Genomic DNA, 25,286 nt, shown 5'->3' with positions numbered 1-25,286 from the left:
GATCAAATCGTCTAATAGTTCACTATTCGGGGTCACCCCTGCTTTTAACTGGTATAGATAGATACAGACACTATATGGATATGTGGGTGTGAGATCAAATGGGTAAACATGCAATGTTATTTCTTCCTCTGCCTAATTCTATCCTTACTTTGAGATCAAAAGAAAACAGCAGAGAAAAGCATTTACCCCACCTTTATTTTTTTGCAGTAGATTGTCCATGTGACCACTAGAGGGTACTGCAGCAGTGTTTAATCATATATTGTCACCTGCTAACAGCTTTACATGTGTGTTTCATGCCAGTCAAGAAGGCAAAGAGTTAAAAGCCCTCTGTATAGCACACATTAATTCAGACTGTTATCTTCCATGCAGGTTTATAAGATCATACAAACTACATCTCAACATGTATTACACACATCCTCATAAAGCATATCTATCCAAAAGACAGTTTACAGAGTGGAGAAACAATATCAATGCTATAAAACTGCTCTTGTCCCTTTAATTCAAGGGTAAAATGAAACAAAACCCTTCGACACCTTCCATGGATGGAAATATCATGTTCCACATCCTCCTATGTGTTATGTCTGTGATACTCAAAGTTCTACACTGAAAATGAGACAGCTTGAATACTCAGAAGGTACATTATGAACTATGGCTAAAAGTGACAATAAAGAAATGCAGTGTAATGACCACTACAGTGAAGGCCCATTTCAGGATAAAAAAAAAGAAAAAAAGAAAAGAAAAGCTTTGTAAATTTTGAAAACTTTCCAACTGATCTCTGTGTGTTCTTTAAGCTACAGTATATCCCATATATCATAAATAAACCCGTAATCTGATGGCCCGACACCCTGAGCAAAGGCCATGACCCCAGCACATCTCGGTTGTTTCCACAAATCTGTCCGCTCTGATTGGCTAATCTTCACCGTCTAGGATAGGAGATGACACGGCGCTCCTCTGGCTCTCTTCCTCGTCTGGCAATTGTGGGCGTGGCCATCTTCTGAGAGCCCCAAATAGAATCTGCCAGTTCTGCCCTGCAAGACCGGTGCATTATTAGCCTGATTGTAACAGCTTGGCTGTTTTTTTTTTAATGTAAATACTGAGTGGCAGTGACATAAAAAGTGATGTGACAGTAATACAGAAAAGTGTTCAGACATTAAGGGCCAAAGTGACTACCGCTACTGATTACAGAGATGATCGTTATATTCAACGACTGATGAAACACATTAACGTAACTGGTAATGTCATGTAACTGGTTTTGCTTGGCATAAAAAAAAAAAAAAAAACTTGAGCATTTATTGTTTCTGTCTGATGAGCAACACTTAATGCTTTCCTTAACGTTGAGTCATACTTTGCTGATCTCTGTAGGGAAATTCTTCTCTGCATTTCATCCATACTAATTACTAAGGGGCAGCAGGTGGCCTCATTGCCTGCCCTTTACCTCTAAATGCCTCTGTATCTATTACACTCTATTACACTTTCTGCAGCCATCCTAAGACTTCCAACATTGGATAAACAACAAAGACAGAATAAAAATGACATGCCATATTAGCTTACTACAATGTTTTTATGTACAAACCTCTCTCAGGCTTTGTATCTGTGGTGGACGGTTTTGCGAAGTTCCCCGGGTCTTCATGAATGCACAGATTGGAGTTCCATTTCTCCCAGCTGACTTCCTCAACTCTGAAACAACACAAAAGACACAAGATCCACTGCTTCATCTGTCTCTTCAGTCCACTCTTGCGAAAGAAATTAAATGTAACTCTCCTGGGCTTGTTTATGTTGTGATGCTGTTTAGGGTTTACTCAGTCTCAGTTGATAAAGCGTAAAAAGAAAAAAATAGTGCTTTGTGTAGCTGCATATTGACTTTAGAGACTGATCATTTCAGATCATTTTGTTGTGAGTCAGTGAAATGCCTAATACAGTTAATGACTTTGTCAGACATCTGTGGTAACTTCCCAGAAACATCTTGCCGTCCATTACCATCACCCAGTCCATTACCAAAACCAAAATAACGCAAATGAAATTCCATTAGCCACTAGTGTCAAGTCTAAAGTCTTTTTGTGCTGCTGTTAAGACAGGGATTATGTGACTCAGCCTGTTTGAATCTGCTGTTGTTTCCATGCCCCCATTCCTCTGTTCCATTTCACTGATATAAACATGTGGAGTTGGATTATCTCTTGGTTGACCTGCACAGTCATTTCCACTGATTGGTCACTGAAGATGGGGCAGATTCACAAACTCAGTAGAGCCTCCCTCCCTGTTACATTTTTGTACTGGTCTACACACTGGGTAGGTATGAGCAGCCCTGACGGAGCGACTCATTTGGTTTCTGCCGTGTAGGTACATATGAAAATCAGCTTTTATGGGGAGAATGAGGTTTTTTTTAAAAAAAAAAAAAAAACAACAAAAAAAACCTGTGTGACATCTCAAAGTTATTCAAACAAACGTCTTGGTGACTTTGCAGGGACGGAGGTCAGAGGTCACCTTAGGCACCGGCGGCAGTCCTCTCCATTCTTCTGGAGGTCTATCTCCACCCCAGAGCGTAGCTTCTTCCTGAAGTGCTGCGACAAACACCGCTCCATGTCCAGGATGGTGATGGCCCGCTGGAGAAACACACAGGGACACACTCACTGTACATACATGTTTGTGCACTTAGTATCGAAGGGGTCAATTCAGCCCTGATTCAGTAAACAACTGTGTCATTATTTGAGCAAGGCCATGGATAGTGTGTTCATTTTGGTACTTATGTGTTATGTAATCAGCAAAAAGACAAAATTGTTTTTTGTGTCTCTGAGAAGTCAGAGAAGTCTTTAAATGATATTGAGGCATAGTTACACCTAGACACTAGCTCCCACCACCAAAACATGAAACGCAGTGCAAGTTGCATCCGGCAAACCATCACATACAAAGTGGCTGGGATACTGTTTCTGTATTTAAGGTCCTAAGGAACAATCAAATGGTGCATTCCTTTTCTACCCCAGCATTCATACCCCTGATTTAACTTGTTTTCCATTCACCAAGTCCTTGACCCCCTCAGGAGGTGTTCATTCAGAGCAAGGGCAATTTGTTAGGTCCCCCAAAGTGAAACTGCTCCACATCAGCATTAATGTATCCTCACAGTACCTGTAGTTTCCAGATGTTGGTGCTCTCATCATAGAGCCTGTCCACGGTTTTGTTCATCAGAGCAATGAGCATGTTGAGCAGTAGAATGTAGGTGAGGACGATGTAGAGGATGAGAACGATGAAGAAGACCTTTGTATGCTTGTAGTTCTCCGTGAACTCCAGGTCGCCCATGCCAATGGTGAATTTGAACAATTCCAGGCTGGCGAGGTAAATGTTTTGGAACTTGGGCTTATCCTGGTCCGTTTCCTCAGAGTCACTCGTGGGGACAGGGAGGGTTGTGTTGCTTTTTGATGTCAGGTTTTTGATAAGGTCAGTGTTGTTTTGGTCAGGAGGTTCGTCCACTAGGGTCACTACAGCTGTGGGGGGTGAAAGACACAGGCTGAGATCATCTGGCAACACTGTTTTTAACTAACTCTTGTATCCCAAGGCTTTGTGAAACACTCAATTCTGACTGGCCAGTCAGTGGCAAATGAATGGTCATTATTTCCGTGCAATTACTGTTGTAAAAATCTTACAATCACCTCTGTCACAATCCACAGCTCAATGTTATGCGGCCCTCTCGCGCCAGGAATTGATCTTGCGCCGCCGGTTACAGAGCTAACTTTGCTTCATTGTGCGTGTGGTTCTTAACTCAGCAGTGACTGTTAGTGGAGCTGTCCAAAGGGCTTATTTTTTAATTGCTGAAACCTTAACTGCACGCTGTCCTTTCCTGGTTGGGCACCATAGTTTGGTGAGATATCAAAAAGACTGCACTAAGCTCAGCATTAAAAAAAAAAAATTTAAAAAAAAAGGTTTCTCTAATTTTTCCTTGTCGTTTCGCTGAAAAGCATCTGTAGAGTTCACTTAACCATGCACAAAGGAGGATTTGAGGGCACTCACTAGCCCAAAAACAATTTCTCTCTCTCAATCTTTGCAATTTAGACACCTGAGAATTTCTCTCAAGGACAGACCAGGAAATTCCTATCCTCAGCCTGGCCAATCCTCAAGGATCAACAGCAGAAAATAAATGTTAAAAACTAATAAGTCATAATTATTCCTAAACTCTGCTGTTAACATGACAATTTTGTTATGGCAAGATGATGCAGCTCCATGATTTCTCAAAAGAGACAAGATACCTGCAGAAAATCCTACCAGGAACACAATGTAGACCAAAAGGAAGCGCAGGATGTCACCCAGAATGATCTGAAAGACGAGTGAGAAAGAGTGAATGAGGGCGTGGTAATGAACGGAGGGATGAAGTGGTTAGTACACTGTTTCTGAGAATCAGAGTTTTCTTATCACTTCAGAGTCAGTGTGACACAAAGAATTTAAGACATAATAAATATTTATGGAGGTCTTCCCTCTAACTGAGAGGACATTTAGGGCTGACTTTTACCGTTCTCAGAAGCTGTTTCCTTTCTCTGAGAATTTGAACTTAGAAGGGCAAGGGCGTTCTATCACCCTGCAAAACAGATTCCCTTTCACATTTCGCAAGTCTGGGTTTGAACTTGAGAAAAGTATGAAGATATCAATCACCCTCTGGATCATGACACTGTAAATCCCCATGTGTTTGAATCCTCTGGAATAGTAGAGGAGGTTGATCCAGCTGAGGGCCAGACATAGTACCATGAAGCCCAGATACTCCTCCCTCCCACAGACGTACAGGACGACATAGGCCACAAAGAGTATGGCCTGCAGGAAACTGAGGGATCGAAAAGAAAACACAGACACCGGTTCTCAACTCTTACAGTTACTGGTTTGTTTGGGTTTTAAATTGAGCTTTAGATCCAGATTACCTTTGTGTCTTAGTAGCCTTGAACATTGAGGCATTGAACATAACTTGCACCTGTTGTCAATACCTGTATTCATATGTGTGGCTGACATTACCTGAATTTATCTTAAGTCACCCAATAACTGTATGCATTTTTTCTGTACTTCCCTCTGGACAAAGTAAATAGAACATATAATGCAAAACTTTCTGTCTAGTCTTGAGCCAATTTCATCTGTCAGAACTGATTAGTAGATGCAAGGTTATAACAGAGGCAGTGGAAAGAGTTACTGACTGTCGTGTCCTGGTTCTCACCCTCCACATCTACTGGCAGTTTTGAGATAGGTTTTCTGTTGGGTCACCTCCTTGTTTTCCTTGATTCATTCAGTTAATTATTCAATCATTGCCTACACCTGTTTTGGTCATCGAGCCTGGTTTTTCTTTTGATATAAATACCTCTGCATTTTTTTTTTGTATCTTTGTGAAATCTTTGTCCTAATCTGGTCTGCCCTGGTGGCCCACATTGTGAGTCGAAGGGTTATTTTGAGTCTTGTATTTATGCTATTTTGTTCCTGCTTTGTGCTCCTGTGCCTCCGTTTCCTGGTCATCACTTTGTTCAGTAAAATCTGGTAACCTGAAAATGTATCCAGTCTCCTCAACCAATTTGTGACAGAAGACTTCCCTAAACCACAGATGCAGCAAACCAGCCTGAGCTCGCAGAGATGCACTGTTTTGACCCCTACTGAAGTGGAGTGGAATGACTGGTCCCCTTTGAAGTACTGAGTTCCTCTTCTTCTCCGAGTTCTTAAAACTGGTATCCGTTCAGAGGCAACATGGTTGGCAGTGATCGATCAATCGATTGACTGGATGTTTGTGGGCATCTGACGTGTGAGGAGGGTAATGGGTTTGGGTTCTGCAACCCTGTAATACCTGGGTCGATAACATAACCAGTTTATCTCCTCAGCTCCCTCGCTGTTTAAACCTTTGCTAGATGGGACAGCAGGAAATCTGAGGTGGAGCAGGAGAACTATCCCACCTGATGGATCCAGGAGAGCAGTTTTTTTCTGGGACCTGGGAGATCTAGGTTTGATTCCCACCATGTTACCACCTTTGCGTCCTTTCAGCACTTGCTGCTTCCTGTTGCCCCAGAAGTTCCATTTCCTATTTCCACTCCCTGAGTACCCAGGTCCTAATCCAGTCACAGTGGGGCTCTGGCTATGGCTTGTTGGCCCACAGGGCTTCCAGATCCAGTCACCGTAAGGGATGCTGAATCCAGTTACTATAGAGGTGCATGCTGCTTCGGAGGCACTGGCCATCCCTGGGCTTCCTGTTCTCCTCTGGGCCCTCCATCCTCGTCTCTTTCTCGATCCAAGCCCCCCGACCTTCCATTTCCATTGCCTGCTCTCCCTCCAGACCCTCTAGTCCTGCCACTGCCTCCGCCTGCAGATTCCCCAGTCCCTCCAGTCCTGTTGCCAGCTCCGTCCAGACCTCCAGGCTCCCCAGAGTGTTGTCTTGATTCCCTTGATTCAGTTAATTCAGTCCTTACATATACCTGTTTGTTACTCAAGTCTGGTTTTCTTTTGGTATGAAACGGCTCTGCCTTTTGTCGCCTTGAGGATTTTCTCCTAACCTGGTCTTGTTCCTGCGTACCAGAGTTGCACCTCTCAAGTCTAAGTTATTTTGACTCTTATGTTTACTCTCTTGTACCTGGCTTGTGTTCAACATAAGCTAACCTGACCTATGCATCCATGATGCTGACTCCAGACTAATCCACAGCTGGACACTACCTCACGCATTCCTCTTCAGTACATAACTATAGTAAAGGTTTCAGGAAGGTGTTGTCTGTTTAATGACTTTCCTCCTCAAAGCTGGGCTGTGCTATATTCTGTGCATGTGACCTGAGCACAGGGTATTATGTAGTGCACATTGCAAGGTTCCCAGCCGTTTCTTTCCATCTCCACAACTTTTAGTGGAGCCAACTGAAGACCATGAGTCAACTGTGCTCACATTCTAAATGAAATGCACTCAAAGCAACCATATGCAGAGAGTAGGGAGGCAATAATGGAAACCCAAACAGAAAAGGACATGTACTATACATATCTCATCAACATTATATGTCTAAATTACATTTACAGTTGCTGCTGTATTGTTAGTGTTGGATGCCTGCTGAAATATGAGAGGGGGAGAAATTCCATTCATGTTATGTATTGATTAAAGTCTATAGAAGTCGTCTGTGCTCTTTCAAATTATTTGCACAGAGGAAACCACATATTAAATGTGCGATGGAACCATTGACTTGTTTTACAAAGTGGTCTCTGCATGTCAGAGACAAAGTACGTGAAAAGAAAAATGACTCACAACAGCAGTTCAGAGTAGCCATCGATTAACAGGTTCTGTAGCTTTGGGGGTTTTCGCCTCATATCCGTCAGCTGTGAATGGGTGATACATTCATATTAGATTCCTCCTGTAGATTTACTGAGTGGAGGGAGGAAAAAAGGTGGAATATGAATGTGGGACCAGCATACACACCCCTTTAACGAAGAAATAGACTGCTCCCAATGCTGAGATGACCTGACCAGTGAGATGCAGGCCTCCCTTAGTAAGAACGGAGAAGAGTCAAAATTAACCACAGTAAACACGATTAAAACAGACAAGCTCTTGTTACGCACCAGTATGCTTGAATCTGTCCTTGCTTCTCTTATATTGTGTAATCAGAATCATGTTAGGCAGATTGGGTTTTTTTTGTTTGTTTGTTTGTTTGTTTATTGTTTAAAGATTTAACTGAAGGGCAGCAGTGGTGGTCATAATGAGGTCATTCATATTTTTCATCTTTGGTGACTCAGCAGTAAAGACAGTAGGGATCTCATACATAAGCAATTTTCCTAAAATGTGCTTAGATCCTTTAAGTGAAGAGGACAATTAGAGGAACAAGTTGTTTAAATTAGGTATTTAATGTACTTATATTTAGGCTTAGATTTTTATTGTATTTTGAATCTTCTATTTGAATATACTTTTAACCCCAATATTCTTCCCAGACTTTTCATAACATCTCTACAATAATAGCATAGGAGAACAACAGATCTGTGGTTTTAAACGATGCTTTCACCCAGTTTTAGTTTTTAAACCAACTACCAGTCAAAGAGAGGGAAACTTGACTAGTTTCACATTGTCATTGTTTGAGCAATGTAGAGTCCAGAGCAAGGGACTAAGTATATGCAACCAAAAATATTCATTTTTTTAATACTATAAAAATGTACATAGGTAGGTATATTCACCGTCCACCTAGTTTGAGGGCCTTTTTTGAACAACTTGTGTGAACACCCCCCCCCCACCCCCCTTTTCATTTTTTTTTGGGGGGTGGGGTTGTGTCTTTTTTTCTTAAGGTCTTTCTAGGAGAGATTAGCTGTTGGTATAACTTTACCCTGCCTTCCTTATGCCAGTATGCTGTTGTGGTGAAAATGCAGAGATACAGGGCGTAAAAGGCAAAAGAGATTAAAAACAGGTGACGGGCAAATCTCTCCCACTTGTCCTCCAGCAGTCTATTCAGAGGCTCAACCTGCAGCATCTCCTGACGATTCTGAAATCAGAGCAGAGTCATGTATGTCTTGAAGTTTACGTCTATGGATTCTTAAGTCGCCTATATACAGGGAAATTTAAGGAATCGTAAACAGCGTATTGACATTCATCCATGAGAAAGATCCTTGCATTGTCAGACAAATACCTTAAAAGAAAATACTTCATCCTTTTCGTACATACAAAATGTCATGTTGTTCTCAATTGAACCAAATCACACCCAAAACAAATCTATGGGGTAATTCTGATCTTGGAATTCATGTAAACATCATGACTTCTCAGTGTTTAAAAGTGGTCTCAGTGAGTACACAGACCTATTAAATGCCCAGTGTTTTTGACTGTCACTTCCAGAGAACGGGACAACAGGACAATCATAAATGTTTATGCAAATTTATCAATTTTTTGTTTTGTTTGTTTATTTGATTTTTAAAAGGAGAATTTCCCTTGTTCATATTTTCTACGTTTCCGGTTTTTACAGCCGACTTTTCAGGGGTGTAAGATTATGCATGCTTACAGGTATCTTACTGCCGTAGACTATGATCTCCAACACAGAGTTCTTCTCATAGGTGTCAAGAGAGGCCAGGTCATAGAGGGAAGAGTAGACAGGGCCATACGACCACTCTGTGAATTTTCGAGACAGGTGTATGGACTTCTCATCCTGAGGTTCACGACGCAGCATGTGCTCAAACAGCTATGGCATAAGAAACAGAAGATTTGGGTAACTCATGTATGGCTCCTCTTTTTATTCATCTCTTTAGTTGTCTGAGATTGAAATGAGCAAAAAAATGTTATTTTTGTCTGAATAATAATATTAAGTGATTAACTTCCTGACTATTATAGCAGAGAATCACATCAGGAATAATAATAATAATAATAATAATAATAATAATACTTGTTGTTGTTGTTGTTGTTGTTCTTCTTCTTCTTCTTCTTCTTCTTCTTCTTATTCTTATTATTATTATTATTATTATTATTATTGTTATTATTTTTATTATTATTATTGTTACTGTATTGTTACTGCTGATGATGATGATGATGATGATGATGACAATGAAAGGGCAATATGAATCTGAGTGACTTACCTTCATATAACTTAAACTACGGTGTCAGTGACCTTGAATCCCTTATCCAGACAGACTCACCAGATTCAACCAAGGCCTTACCCCAAGCTTTCCTGTGTTTGCTGCGAGCTTGATTGGCGTGAGTCCCTGCTTGTTCTTGATGTCTTCCAGTCTGATCTTAGGGTGAAGTTCAGCAGTTTTGATTAGGATGTGATCATACATCCTGACAACAAACTCAGTGTTCTCAGGACTGTCATCAGCCAGCACCACCAGAGCATGAAGCACTGTGTTACCTAGGACCACAGTAACCACGGAGACAACATTCTAAGATTCTACAGGTACAAAGCATTCCGCTGGTGGCCGAAAACATTCTACTGATTACTAAATATGTTTCTATGACATCTAGCACCTGCATAATTTTATCTTAACACAGTGTTACCGTATGAATCCTGCTGTCCAGCATCAGCTTTGTTCTCTATCAGAAAATCTACCACCTTCTCCTGGTTGGTGCAGGCTGCCAGAGACAGAGGAAGTTCTCCTGTTGGTCAAGAGCTTGGTGTCAATGTTCAGACATTGTTGATATCACAGCAAAGAATTTAATGAACAATGTGACAGTTCAACACACATTATGACTATGTTCTAAGTCAACATGTGATCTTGAGCTTCGATGATTTTTTTTTTTTTTTTGGCTGATTATACAAAAAATTCACAGCCTGAAGATTTTCAATCCCACAATTGTATTGTATAGTTTTGGCTGAAACTTCAACCATTTACCCGTTTAATTTGTTTGCCATCCAAGCACATCTTGTAAAAATGAATTTAACTTCAACTTAACACATTTTCAGTCAATTCAGAGTCTACAAGTTTGGTGCCTGCTCAGCCATTGTATATTGTATCTGTTCTACTGAGTCTGCCACAGAACACAAATATTTAACTGATAACTTGTTGACCTAGACCTCCTTCACCTGCAACTGTCAATCGCAAGGCTTTATGCATTTCTGAATCCTGAGAATTTGCTAAATCTAAATATAAATGTAGACCAAGAGGTGGCCAGGGTCATTTCTGTGTGGACTTTGCATGTTCTCCCCCGTGTTGTTCCTCCGGGAGCTCCAGTTTCCTCCCACAGTCCAAAGACATGTGGGTTAGGCGAATTGGAGACACTAAATTGCCCCTAGGTATGAATGTGTGTGTGTGTGTGTGTGTTTGTCTGTGTGTCTGCCCTGCAATGGACTGACGACCTGTCCAGGGTGTTTCCCCACCTTTCGCCCCATTGAATGCTGGGATAGGCTCCAGCACCCCTGCGACCCTAATTGGGATAAGAAGCTTTGAAAATGAGTGAGTGAGTGAGTGATGTTAGACCAAGGAACAGGCAGTTAGGGAGGTTCTAGAGCAAAGTCTGCTACCTGCTCTTCATCTGTGCCTCCTGCATTGGACTCACCGAAATAAAAGGATGCTTCTTTTTTCTGTTTGAAGAACATCCCGTTCGCCAGGGCGTGGACATTAGCTCCCTTCTGCACTAAGAGTTTCACGTAGTGCAAACTCCTTTTCTCAATTGCAACATGAAGAGCCGTCTGACCTGAGTAATCAATGAAACGGTGCTGTAATTTCTCAAACTGTTTTCATTGTCAGCATATGCTTCTGATGAAAGCAGTAACTCCTCAGGCTTTAACATGTCATTGTATTACAACGTGGAATTGCGGTGTGCGAAGCTGGACTTTTTGCCATTGGCTGACACAAAGCTACATCGATGAAGTCAAAATGAAAACTGAATCCTGCCGATCTTCCTCAAACTAAATATAACAACACCCCCCCCCCCCCCCCCCCCCCCAAAAAAAAGAAACACACTGATTGCATGAGTTGTGACACATTCAAAATTTGGCTGGGGGTCTTTAGAAATCAAATAATTATTTGACATCCAACTGTGTGTAACTGACATGCTTTTTTTTTTTTTGCTTTTTTTTTTTACATAACTGCAGGTTATATACACCTATTACTATAGCATCCATCAAAAGCTAAATCATGAATAGGAATGGACAGTCAAAGCAAATGTTGGACGGGATAACTGAACTGCACCAGTCACAGAAATCTGGATGGCAATGATGTGTTAACTGTCCTTCTTTTCAACTCTGCAGAAATTACTAACCGCAAAGGAAGCAGCAGTACTTAACGCCATTTTAATGTTTTCATACATTTTCCCACATTTTCCCCTCAGTCTGTAACGTCTTCATTTCTCACCTGCATATTGATCTTCGGTGTGTTTTGCATTTACAAATTTGTCTAGGTCGCCTTGCCTCTCTGAAATGTCTAGCAAATGTTCTACTGCCTCATTTTTGCCGTCTTTCAGGTTTAACAAAGCCTTCAGTAAGGCTGATTTACCACCCATGGTATCTGAGGAGAAAGAGAAATCAGTTATATCAACGGTGTTACAGTTCATTTGATACCCGTGTTTCCTGCGGAAAGAACTCTAGAGCATGTTTACTACAGTTCTACAAAAGAAACACAGTAAAGTTCAGTGACAAACAAGCCTTGGTCGACTCGAGGAACTTTTTTTTTGAAGAATTCATTTTTACGAGAGAATGTGAAAGTAAGTGAAATGCCATTTGTGAGGTTCAGAAGTCAGCTGCCAATCTTCTGCAGCCTAAATCTTTTTAAATGTTAAACAACGAGATATATATTTAAATTGAATCCTGCATCTGTTTGGTTGTCAAATGAGTCTTAAAATTCGAGACATTTGAGAAATGTTCATTTGAGCATCTAACTTGAACATTAAATCTGCTTCAAAAGGATTTGGTTATTTTACAAAATGTCTAGGCTGGTGAAATGATTTACCACTGAAGTTTACGAGCAACACCCCATAACCCTTACGTTTTTGTTTTATTTTTGACCACCTTATTTTATATTCGGTCTATATTTTGTCTATATTCTGACACAGGAAAATCCAAGGTTTAAGCAAGATTATTTCCTCACACAAGGAGTCGCTCAAGCGTTTCCCAGTGTCTTTCAGATGTTTCTCCAGTCCTTCCAGTTGCCTTCTGTCCCCACTGACCACAGCTTTGAACAGTCTGTCACCATCAAACCTCTCCATGGCTCTCTGTTTCATGTCCACCTTTATCCCCCTGATTCCTCTGCACGGAAACAGATAACCAACCAAAACACAAGCACATTGTGAATTCAAATTGGTGGATTAGTTTCAGTTTTGATATTCAGGAAAAATAAGTATACCAAAAACATAGGACCTTGTCTCTAGGATCTAAGTTGGTAAATGTAGTCCCTAATATCGATCTGTGTAGTTTCAATGATATCGCTATTTGTGTGATGAACTGTTGAATGTGCCATATACATTTACCTTTGATGATGTGATATGAAGGTCATTCTAATGTAATGAAGCTGCTTAACATCACCTCAGTACATGTTTTACATGGAAAGTCAGTGATAAAGATCACTCACTTGTCAAAGTTGAGGTTTAATCGTATTTGTGGTTTACTAGCTATGCGTTCCTGCTCATAGTTGGTGTCCATGGGCGGTTTAGCTTTGTCGGTCTTCGGACGATTCTTCGCAGCCTGTTTGTCCTTTGTTCTTTCCTCATCAGTCCTGTCATCCACCTCCAGAGAAAAACACTTTGTTGTAACGGTCTTTGAATTACTTGAAGTGTTCTGGTCGACGGGCTGTTTGGCTTTATCAGTGCTTCCCAAACCAAGGCCTGCCTTCAGAGAAGTCTTCTTAACCTCTTTGTCCTCTCTCTTTTCCTCTTTGGTACCGTCATCCACCTCCACAGAGAGGGACTTTGCCGTAATGGTCTTTGAATCGCTTGCAGCGTTCAAGTCCATGGGCTGTGTGGCGTTGGGAGTGTCTCTTGAAGCCAGATCAGTCTTTGGATGACTCTTCTTAACCTGTTCTTCCTTTGCTTTTTCCTCTTTAGCACTGTCTGCAACCTCCAGAGAGACGGGCTTCGGCGTACTGGTCTTTGAATCACACATGGTGCTCAATCTTCAGTTAAACAGCTGTTAAAGAAAGGGACCAGAGATTCACGAAAAGCTGTTATATGACATCCTCTATGCTAGAGGACCATGCCGATGCGCTCCTGATTTGCATCTGTGCAAGATTAAGACTGGGTGTTGGTGCTTATGTAGAGTGCATTGTGGAAACCTATCGAGCATCTTCCTGTATGTCAGACCATGCGTGGTTGTCTGAGATAACAAGCCCACTATCTGAACTTCAGCTGACTTTAAGCAAAAGCAATAAAAAAAAAAAAAAAGAATGGAACTTAAGACATTGCTCTCAACGTTTCTCTGTTTAGGTAACCCAAAAGAGCTGTAATTGAGCACATTTGGTGACAATTAAATCATTATAATATGATGTACCTCCAGACATGCCATAATGAATTACCTGCTGGACTGATGCTCAATGCAGGGTCACAATGTGTGAGCAGGTTCTTAACACCAGTTGTGTCTTAACCCTCTGGAAGCATCAACATACACTCTATATGGTCCATGTTTTACCTTAGCCTTACCTGTGCCTTCGCTATTTTTTTGCCTTTTGTTTCTGGACTGATTACTTCATTAAACATCCACTAAGTCACCTCTTTTGTCCTGAGTCTGCTTTTGGGTCCTCAGCTGTAACCAGGCCTCAATGGCCTTAACACATTGTTAGATTGGCCGCCTGTGTTAAGCACATTTGGGTGAGCTCTCAAAACTCATGAGTTAGTTTTGGATGCTTCTGTGGGAGTGTTAGTTCTTATAGATGGAAACAGTAAAATAACATGTGGAGGATGCAAGAGAGGCAGATAGATGTCATGTAAATGGAGGATTTGGGCATTTATTGATTTATTAAACCTTGACCATCACTTTCAGAACCATAATTACTCAAATTACTTAACTGTCACGTTTGTAGAGGGAGGCTGGATGCACTTGCAGATCAGTGTTCTCTTTATTCAGTAGACATAGCCAAAGGTTTCAAGACTTACAAAAAACGCAGGTTCTGAAGGCAGGTGGGGTAAACCAAACACAACTTCCAGTTAACACCAAACAATGTCAGACAGGAGCAAACAGAAGGAGTACTTACACAAGAGACCACAAACTGATGACAGGCGGAACAGATGATAAACTAACAAGGCTGAACTAAGGACTCAGGAAGTAAACGGAGAACTTAACCAAAACTGACCAACAAGACAGAGGGAAACCAGAGGAGCAGGGGGCGTGAAATTGGAGGAACAGGGGAACAGAACCCGAACTGACCACAAAAAAACGGAGACAAGAGGGACAGGGGGACAGAACCCAAACTGACCACTAGAGGGGGACACATGAGGACCAGGGTGAGACATTAACACAGAGAGAGGCAGATGTGAACATCCAAACACTACTTGAAAAAAATGAAGGCACCGTGCCGTAAGGAAGGCATTGCCCTCTTTAAAACAGCACATTAAATGAGAGTGTCCACCACATGATTAACTTCTTTAGAAATCCTTGAGACAAAATGAATATTGTAGGGTCTGTGGAAGGGGGAAGGCCATTGTTAGAAGGCTGTAATTTTGAGTTGTTGGACTGATTGCGCCTGGAGAGCAGTTTAGAATACTGATATCCCCAGTCAGTTCTCGTGTTTTGGCTCAATCAACTGGTGCCCCTGTGGCATTCTTATTAGAGAGCCCACACTAAGCACAATATCGTCATTATTATTGTCATTGTTGTACAAACAATGCTGTAATTGGGAATGGAATTTCACTCTCGGGCACGTTGGCCCAGTGACCGTGTTCACTTACAGCTGTCATGATGTGAGTGAAAATATCACAGGCAGTCAGGTCCTTTTAAATGGTTTTGCAGTTCAAACCCAGCTTAGAGTGAATCCATTAGATATATTCTTCTTTGCCTTATTTGAAAGAAGAAGGAAAGACAAGCTCCCCAAGGCTGAATCAGGGTGGAGCCTTGAGGAGAGCCCATCATCCTCTGGTTGACAGACATGTGATCTGCACCAACAACTCACTGATGACTGTTATCATTAAACTGTTATGATGTGGTAAAGAGATATCATGCTGTCTGAAGCCCATCCTGTCAGCCCACATGTGGTGTTCTTGGTTAACTAGTCTAATGTCTGACCCTTAAATGATCCTGAGCTGACGCCACAAAAAGGACCAAGACTGCAAAGTCAGGCAGTGCAAAAGAGCAGAGATGATGTTCCGTCGAACCTTTACCCTCAAACTCAACTACTGTTTTACTGACCTTTGCATAGGACATTCCCAAGACATAAAAGAAGCGTCTGAAATGCTTAGGATTCAGTGTATCTGATTCAGCTTGTCTAATTGTATAGCATGTTTGTCACCCAGATGATGCACCAGAATTGAATTTCTGTAGACCCTTTTTTGTCGCACTGACTTTAGCTCTAGAACAATGCAATACTGGCTTATACACACGCTTGGACATGAAACCAGTGTTTTACACTCTTGCACACACACACTTGGACACGAAACCAGTATATTTATGGAAGTATTTCGTATTGTTTTATACCACGGGGCATGAAACAGGAGCTCATTTCATCTCAGAACATGGTGTGTCTACCCAAAAAGCCAAATTTCTCTCAGGATCTTATGGTTGTTCATGAAACAATGTCTGACCCACAAATTCTCCATATATTTGTATCTCCAACGGGTACAGTGAATGACACTGGTCCACTGCGGGGGTGTCCTCCCTTTGGAGTGGAGAAGGGCCAGTGTCATCCATAGCAAACTGTCTTTATTTTGATTGAGCTGATCATCTAAAGAGCTGGCAGTCATGAGGTTCGCCCATTACTGAAAACAGATTTGAGAAAGTTCACATCAGGCCATACTCTTCAGTGCAGAAAAAGCTTAGCAGGTGACTCTTTATAGTGCCATGTTTGTTGTGTAGTGCAAGGGTATGTATGCAGGAATGTGTCTAAATACTGTTTTACTGGCTATGACCCCTTCAGTGGTGTCAGAACTCGCTTTAATTTCCACACAAAGCCCTCTCTGTGGCTACTGAAGGCTGTATGGTATAGATTGAGGCGTAGGCTATAGGTTTGACATGGTTGACTTGCAAGAATGCAGAACATTCTATCACTGAGCCGGGAACAGTTGTCACTAGCAACTTAAAAGGTTTCTCATTGGGCTTGTAAGTGTTTGTGGTGTTGATGGCTCAGACATGTGGCCTTTTGGAGTGAACCTCCATTGTCTTTATCACCACAATAACCAAATTTCAAATGTCCCTGTAGGAACCACATAGATTCCCTGTCTTGTCTTGTCCAGTCAAGCCGGTCAAGCCCTGGTCATTTCTGGTCGCACAGTCAAGATTGGCAGTTCAGTGCATGTTCAGTTTGGCTGTTGATTCCTTTTCATCAGATGTAACCACGCATCAGAAACTCTGCCCTCACTGTGACAGGATTTTCAGCGTGTTGCTCAGATGACATACACAATTTGGGAAGTCCAAGGATGTTGATGAGGCAGCCTAACGGTGCTGTGATCTTCGTTCATATTTCTGCCAATCAAACCAGCCAACCAAAAACAAGCGTTCCCTTAACACAGCGGGGTGTTGGGAGGATTCAGACTTGTTGTCTGATTTGGTGTAAATCCAACGGTAGCACATGAAAATCATATTGTTTGTGTTAGATTGCCAAGCGATTTGGCTCGGAGCTTTCTGGAACTTCTCTCTCTCTCTCTCTCTCTCTCTCTCTCTCTCTCTCGCTGACTGCCCACATCGCGAGAACAACAGAATAATAAATGTAATATGATGCCTGTTATGCATTTAGATTCTGATGATTTTGCACTCTTCTGAGAAGCGTTCAGTGGTGCTTTTGTGGACTGGAGTGTGGTTGAGGACACATCTTCCCGTCTATCAGCCTCCGTACTGCAGTCACAATTAGCTGACCTACCGTCTGAACGTGAAATGATTCTAATCAGAGGTCACTAAAAGGGGGCCAGACTGTAAAATAATGGGTAATAAATAATTCAAAAGAACAGAAATGAAGAAAAATTAATTTGATAGAAACCCCACCGTCTTCCATGCCCATTCAAGACAGTAAAAGACGTCTATATGTTTTAAGAAATGTGTCTCAGGGGGCTATCATTTATTTTTTACACACTGGCCGTGTCGCAGGCGTTGGCCACCAGTGCAGGAGAACACTGTCTCACAGAAGCCTCTGCTGTAGAATAGCCCTCTAACGCACTAACAGAATTCATCTGTTCCATTCTGTCTTTAAGGCTGGACTGAAAAAGAGTTTAGCTCTTTTCGACCAGGACAGTGCCGATGCCAGTGTCGGTGCCAGTGCCGGTGCCGGTGCCGGTGCAGAGCCAGTCACACTGAAAAGCCACCCTGCTTGAGACCGGCTAACCTCTCAGATTCATCTTTTACTCAGATGAAGAGAGCCGGACCAGACACACTCACACTGAGTTGTCTGCTGAACTGAGGTGCCCTTGCTGTAACTCCATAGTCGCATCCCATCACTCTTATGAGATATGAGATGGCTGGTGAGTTACTGATGTCTCAGGGAGCCCTCATGAATTTGTTGCCTTTGTCTCTCTCTCTCGCTTGCTCTCTATCTCTCTCTCTTTCTCCCTCTCTCTCTCTCTGTCTTCCCACCCTCCCTCTCTCTCTGTCATTTATTTTACTATCCCTAAGCTGATGACCACTCTCCCTGCTGTCAGTGTTTGATCCCACTCTAGCTGTTGAAGCTTGTCTACCTGCCCTATCAAAACCTGGTAACGTGATGTCTCATTCACTATGCGCTGTAAACACATACATACAGCACATCACAGCCTCTCTGCGTCCAGGCCACTTCAGACACCAGTTTTCATCAGTTCTCTAACCTCCCCCTGGGTCTCCTGCCCCTTGAAGTCAAGGCCCATGTATAAACAACCAACATTATGCCAGACTCCATACTGTCTAGTCTTCAACAAACATGATGACCTGGTAAAAAAAAGTTCTCTCAGTTCCTTGTGAATGTGCATGCTGGCTAAAAGGTGCCCCGCCCTCCTGTCTCAGCACAGCTCTGACCCCCCCCTCTTCAGGACTGACCACTGTAACTGACCCCAACCGGCCTGGACAATGGAATTAATCATGGGGTTAATGTCCCCACTTCACTCTGTCTGCCCCCTCACTCCTTAAAATGGACAAATTAACTTTTGAAAGTATATCAGAAGTCGAACAACTTCAGTCACAATTGCTTATTTATACCCTACTGCTATTCATTTACTGTTAATTACACTTAAAACATTCCTGGTACATGTTGTGATGCATTGTCTTAATTAAACAGTGCGGCTCAGCAGCAATGAACGGAGTTTTTTTTTTTCTTCTTTAAAACTTTACAAGGAGTCAGTCATTTCTGCATTTACATTATGTGGTATGAACATTAACTGAAAAGTCGTATGACAGGACATCAAAAAACAGCAGTTAGCTCAGACAGATCCAGGCTGAGTTACTATATTTAAATTTTACATTCCGATTAAAATGGCATCACTTTAAATATAATTTATTACTGTCTCTCTTTGTTCCCCTTTGGAGATGGATCTCATTCGTCTGAACATCAAAGTCAAACTCAAATTTGGGGTTTTTTTGTTTAGTTTTATGGGTTTGTTTGTTCTGTTCTGGGTAGTTTTTTTTTTTTTGTTTTTTTAGTTTGCATCAGAAGCATTCAGTTTCTGCACGACGATCAGAATGAACATCTCATCGTTACGCTGACAGATAAAACCACGGATGTAATGACCTACAGTTTCGGTCTTGTTTGTTTCGTGTTCTCTCTGTCTGTTGTACTCTCTCTCCCATTTTCTCATACATCTCTAGACTAAAAGGAATTCCACTCTCATCACTCTCTGTACAGTAAGTGAAACCAACAGCACGGAACCCAGCCCAGATATCCTCAGCACCCTGCCCACTGGGTCCAGACGCTGCTTGTGTATACCCGCAAACGGGCGTACAAATGAATTTGTTTTTGTTTTTTATTAATAGAGGTAGGAGTCTATGTAATCGAATATAAACGCTGACAGAAGATTCAAACATTAAAAGGACATTAAATACATGGAACAAACATTTATGACTTTCAATTTGGCATTAACGCCTCAGAGACCTGTTTTTTCTCTCTCTCCCATTTGGACAAACTAAATTCTCACTGTGTAAACATGCATAAATATACAGTGAGCATGCACACTAATGTTGGCCACACACACACATGCCTGTACTTACTCTGGTAAGATCATCGTCCAGCTTAAGTTCATTTCATTTCCAGAACTATATGCAACAACATTCAAACAGTATTCCTCTTCTCTCTCATACATATATTTCCGAATGAATGAAGTTGTTGGTTCAATATTTCAAAGAGGGAGGAACAACAGGAGCACCACGCACATCCTAAGATGACCTGAGAGAGCTGAGGAGAAGGGTAGACTGGGCACACACACACACACACACACGTGTGTGTGTGTGTGTGTGTGTGTGTGTGTGTGAAAGATACACGATAAAAGGGTAGCCATATTGATGTTCCATTACGCTGATAATCGGTAACATATTCAGTGAGTGCTTTAACTGTCGGTGATGGGCCATTCAGACGTATCATAGAAGAATAAGGATATTACCCTCTCGTCCCCAAGGATATTCACTATTATGACCGCCATAGCTTGCTAATCTTTTTGCTGTACATTTGTTTGGAGAATTAAAATATGTCTGAAATACGCTGTGGGCACTCAAAGCCGTAACCACATCTAAAACTGAATCAGTCTCTTTCTTATAGACCGGTGATAACAGGAACGCTTTGTCTGCTTCCAGTCCCCACACTTCATCCTGGAAAAGGACGCTCCCTAAAAACTTTACCTGAAGAGACTGGACAAGATATCGGATCCCAGAGCAACACTGAACCAGTAGATCAGTGGAGTTTTTCATTTAGGGTGAGGGTTATGTTCAGAACAACACTGGACCAGTAGATCAGTGGAGTTTTTCATTTAGGGTGAGGGTTATATTCAGAGGGTCAGAGTCAGTCACCATTAGGAACTGTTCTTGAGAATATCACGTCAAAAATTCACCCAGACCCACATTTTCAGTTGTCCATTTGTTTGAATAGGCTCCTGGTAATACAGCATGCTACACAGAAAGTTAACACTCTATACTAAAGTTTATACATTCATACATGTTTGTGTAACAGATGCTATTGTCCATGATGCCCCATAGAAAGTGTCTGGAGTTAATGTGTAAATTAATATAAGAGCATGTTCCATACAAACACAGATTTGCAAAGATGAATGGGTTTATGTAGACAGCCATTCAGTATTTATATTGTTATCAGTTGACGAAGATTAGGAAAGCCTTCCCCTAAAAATGAAAATACTTGGCAAAGGAAAATTAATTTCAGGACTGCTATGCAATACTCTATGTGGCCACTTGGGGGAAATATTGGCCAAATTTACTTGAATAACAACACAAACTATCTTAGCATGTGATTTTATCGCAGGCTGTTTTTTTTGGTTTGTTTGTTTGTTTTTGTTTTTGTTTTGTTTTTTTTTGCTGTTGTTGTTTTCTTTTCTTTTCTTTTCCTTTTTTGTGTAATACGTAAGTCATATCTATAGCTAAGTTACTGTGCATATGAATATCAGATTTCTGAGTTTGAGAATGTTAAGGAGAATGTTTTCTTCTTTGACGTGGCCTTTTCTCACCAGTGAAGTCACAGCACTTCTTCATGGTTTGGCCCTTCCAATAACAACAACAAAAAACCCACCTGTGATTGTGGAAACTTTGTTCATTCACTTCAGTCCCTCGACTCACCTCTTCAACTCATTAACTCTTTCTCTTTATCAGTGAATTGTGAGTGTGTGTGTGTGTACGTGTGTGCCCAGCCTCCTGTTATCAGCTTTGTAATGGACCAGTGTCTAACACAGGATTGTCAGGACTGAAGCTGAATCACAGGGTGGAAGAGAACTTTAGTGAGGTAACCAGGTTCTTAGGACTGAAGCTGAAACACAGGGTGGAAGAGAACTTTAGTGAGGTAAACAGGTTCTTAGGACTGAAGCTGAAACACAGGGTGGAAGAGAACTTTAGTGAAGTAAACAGGTTGTCAGGACTGAAGCTGAAACACAGGGTGGAGGAGAACTTTAGTGAGGTAAACAGGTTGTCAGGACTGAAGCTGAAACACAGGGTGGAAGAGAACTTTAGTGAGGTAAACAGGATTGTCAGGACTGAAGCTGAAACACAGGGTGGAAGAGAACTTTAGTGAGGTAAACAGGATTGTCAGGACTGAAGCTGAAACACAGGGTGGAAGAGAACTTTAGTGAGGTAAACAGGATTGTTACTAATACATTTATCTATATGTCACAAGAAATTCTTTTTTTTTTTTTGCCATTTTGGTAAATAGACAAGTTATCACCACCTAACCACTTATGACGTGATTCACTGAAGCTTTATTGTTTTGCTGGTATGTTTAGGCTGTGTAAAACAAGCAGAATGCATGAATGAGCGATTGGTCACGTGTTTTTAAAGCGCCAGTCAGTGGCCCTGTTATTTTTATTTATCTACTTATTTGACATGTACATGTGATTGTAACATGAGCAACTGTTACTGTTACCAATCCTATACCTTAGTGTTGGAGCCCTGATTGTTAGTCAGTCATTAACACAGATCACACACATTAAACACACAGGACTGTATGACTCTCAGACAGATGTGATCCAGTGGTTCGGCAGAACGGTGCTGAGGAGGGTGCCTCAGGGACTGGGCTGAAGACGCGGCCAAACCTGCAAGACGTCCTTCGGATGATTCCTGCGTCATTTTCCCTGACAGATTTGAGCCAAAGAAGGAACACTGTTACATATTCAGGGGACGGCAGGGCAGTGAGGCACTGGAGTTCAGATCTTAATTCAAGGGTTTCAAAAAAATCAGGGCTTGATTAATGAATTCAGAGCTGATTTCCGCTGAAACATTAGGCATAATGAAGATAAAATGTAAGTTTCCGTGATCACACACACACAGAGAGAACAGTGAATTTGTCCTCTGCATTTAACCCATCCAACACACCAGTAGAGAACACACACACCAGACACAGGAGCAGTGGGCAGCATTCCTTGTGCCCAGGGAGCGTTGGGGTTAAGTGCCTTGCTCGAGAGCACACAGCAGTCGCCCACTACCACAAATTACGCAGTCGAGATTCCCGCATTTGGGGAATTGGCAGAGGTCAGCATAGCCCAAGTGCAATGGCAAAGCCTCAGCCTGGGTGAACCACCCTCGTGATCATGGTGTCTCCCCTGCCAGGTAAGTAAAACAATGACCAAAAGCTGTGGACCTGAACTTTATTCATTTAATTCATAACATTAGAAATAAGATTCTTCACTCTAATTGTCCAGTTTAAGTGTGAGATCTCAGTATCTTAACCATGCTTTGTAATCAGAATGTATAGCTAATCCCTAAATTTGTTGAGACTGTCATATGTAGGATTTCAGTAGTTGCAAACACACAACAGATTGCAGTACTGACATGGTATGGAATATTACTATTACATGTGCTGCAGATTCCAAGAGCTTGTGAGTTAAAAATCTTCCCAAAGGCACATTCATTGTTTTAAAGCACCTTTGTGTTTTTCCATGCTTATTGACTGTCTCGAGTTAATATGTTTGAAATGTACAACATAGAAAGATACAAACATAATAAATGCATACATAAATGATCAAAATATAAAATATATAAAATCAGCTGAAGTAATACAAATTACATGTTCTTTCTGAACTGGACGATAGATTGTGGTATAAAGTAAAATAATGGGAAAGGGTGCTGTTTATATCGCCCCCTTGTGGACTGGCAGAGAAATTACATACACATACAGCTGTCTGCTGACCGTCCCACTGTGCAGAATGACAAATGTCCGTGTGGCTTTTGACTAATTTCTGATCAGCATTATCATACATCTTTAGATTACACATCTGGCATACCATAATACTCTCCATTATTGGCATGGCTTATTTAGCTCGTGTCCAATTTTTCATGCTCAATTGGTCTTAGAAATAATGGGAATTTCGTCTCCCACAGACTCATTAAAATGCACACCCCCTCCAAAAAGGTAAGTCTCAGGTCATACATCACCTGTCACCATTTTATTACTGAGCCCCACAAAGCTCAGATGTTACAGCACCGCCACCCCCCACCCCCCTCTCTCTCGCTCTCTCTCTCGCTCTCTCTCTCTCCCTTCTTCCAGCAGCGTTCTTTTCACAAAAAAAACCCCTCCACTTTTCGTTCCGGCGAGACGGCTCTCGTCCATGTCAACCTGACGGTTCTGAGTAATGCCGTTCCATTTGTAAGCGACTCCCTGCCGCTGAATTGCGCTGACGCGCTTTGATATATGGACCTTTTGAGTAAAACAGAAATGCATTTGACAAGCTTGAGAATTACAAGCTGTTGTGCTAAAGCAGCAAAAGCACAGTAACCTGGCGGAAAGAGCCATTCGCTCGCGACATTTACTGTTGTGTTTTCGACCCCCGGGATTTAGAGAAACCCAATTTTAATGCTAAACATGCTTAACTTTATCTGTTCTCTAGTCCTGTTAGTGTGGGAAATATCGTGTTAAATGTACAGATTAGTTAACACCCTTTAGTTCACTCAGCCAGGCCTCATATGACACTGTTTCAGTCTCTGGACAATATTCCGGCTTTTTCTCTAATTCGGCACCATCTCGGCTAAACGTCCCAAGGACGTTTACGCAATACACCAGTTTCAAGGGGAAAGAAAACAAAAAGCTACAGAAGTGAGAAAGTCTGTAGGGAGGCTGTCCTTTAAGAGTCTGTATTCCAGAGAGTTTTTCTCCAGAGGCACTGCTGTTCCCCATCATTAGAGATGGGTAATTAGTCCTCATTAAGAGCGAGCACTTGGGCTCGTCTTTATGAGAAGAATTAAATTGCAAAGAGCTGACGCCCTGTAAAAAAAAAAAAAAAGAGACAGAAAGAAACATTTGCGCTCCTCTGTGGGTATCATCGCACTGAACCAGGCAAAGGGTGTAGCGGAGGAGAGGGCGGAGCGGGGACGGACGGTTGTGGGTTCAATGATACCCATTTTTGGGGGCGATAGTTCTTCGGTTCTGTTTAATGATGATAAGGTATTTGTGGTTCACGTTTCAGAGCATAACATGACTACAGTCTTAAATGAAAACACCTGAATTTTCTTCTATCCCTGTTTAATGTCTTTTCTAAGTCCACTGAGTGAGGAGCAGTGCAGACTAATAGACAATTAACAGAGAGAACTGCAAGGTTTGTCATACTTCACTCTAATTAGTTTTTTCCCTTATATCTGGTTCAGAATTCCACACACCAGTGGCTTCCAAATCTACATCACACAGGTAAGAGGGATACTTAAAAGCAACATGATCTGCGAGAGAGAAAGAAAAACCTTCCAGAACTGTGTTTCCTATGCCAAAGAACAGGGACCTAGGCAAAACTGCTGGTAACACTAATTTACACACACACACATACACAACAGGAGAAATCATAGCAAATGCATGAAGGAACAATGAGCCCTGAGCCCAAAAGCTGCACTGGTTCTTCTGAGTATCAAATCAGACAAAGTCAGAAGAGCTCAGAAAGTGTGTAAGAAACCCTCTGGCTTTGTGAGAACGTGTGTGAGAAACCCTCTGGCTTTGTGAGAAGGTGTGTGAGAAACCCTCTGGCTTTGTGAGAAGGTGTGTAAGAAACCTTCTGGCTTTGTGAGAAGGTGTGTGAGAAACCCTCTGGCTTTGTGAGAAGGTGTGTAAGAAACCCTCTAGCTTTGTGAGAAGGTGTGTGAGAAACCCTCTGGCTTTGTGAGAAGGTGTGTGAGAAACCCTCT

The 25,286-nt window shown here is 41.8% G+C and overlaps 1 protein-coding gene and 1 non-coding gene across 2 annotated transcripts; both read right to left on the bottom strand.

Moving 5' to 3' along the window:
* Positions 1-909: 909 nt before the first annotated feature.
* LOC115828831 (transient receptor potential cation channel subfamily V member 1-like) lies at positions 910-13,478 on the bottom strand. The gene is made up of 17 exons (XM_030792930.1): positions 12,949-13,478; positions 12,469-12,626; positions 11,737-11,889; positions 10,940-11,077; positions 9,941-10,039; positions 9,604-9,794; positions 8,955-9,131; positions 8,289-8,444; positions 8,009-8,022; positions 7,397-7,475; positions 7,226-7,296; positions 4,636-4,801; positions 4,236-4,302; positions 3,121-3,476; positions 2,482-2,600; positions 1,574-1,677; positions 910-968 (listed from the first exon to the last, which is right to left on the bottom strand). Exons 1-17 carry the CDS (start codon positions 13,476-13,478, stop codon positions 910-912), a joined length of 2,637 nt encoding a protein of 878 aa, XP_030648790.1.
* Positions 13,479-22,581: 9,103 nt separating this feature from the next.
* Positions 22,582-22,738, bottom strand: LOC115829058 (U1 spliceosomal RNA). Its single transcript, XR_004025984.1, has one exon. It is a non-coding gene; the product is annotated as a U1 spliceosomal RNA (small nuclear RNA).
* Positions 22,739-25,286: the final 2,548 nt, after the last annotated feature.

Source organism: Chanos chanos, chromosome 15 (assembly GCF_902362185.1).
Source record: "Chanos chanos chromosome 15, fChaCha1.1, whole genome shotgun sequence".
Classification (NCBI taxonomy): domain Eukaryota; kingdom Metazoa; phylum Chordata; class Actinopteri; order Gonorynchiformes; family Chanidae; genus Chanos; species Chanos chanos.
The sequence above is the reverse complement of the archived record's forward strand: the minus strand, read 5'-3'. Positions and strand labels throughout refer to the sequence as shown.

Bases quoted from the DNA above. Each gene is read 5' to 3' on its own strand.
- LOC115828831 (XM_030792930.1), bottom strand. From the start codon at position 13,478: ATGTGTGATTCAAAGACCAGTACGCCGAAGCCCGTCTCTCTGGAGGTT. The intron at 11,890-12,468 runs GTGAGGAAATAA...CTTTCTCCTCAG, and splicing joins ACGCTTGAGCGACTCCTTGT to ATACCATGGGTGGTAAATCA. The intron at 11,078-11,736 runs GTGAGAAATGAA...TTGATTACTCAG, and splicing joins CACCGAAGATCAATATGCAG to GTCAGACGGCTCTTCATGTT.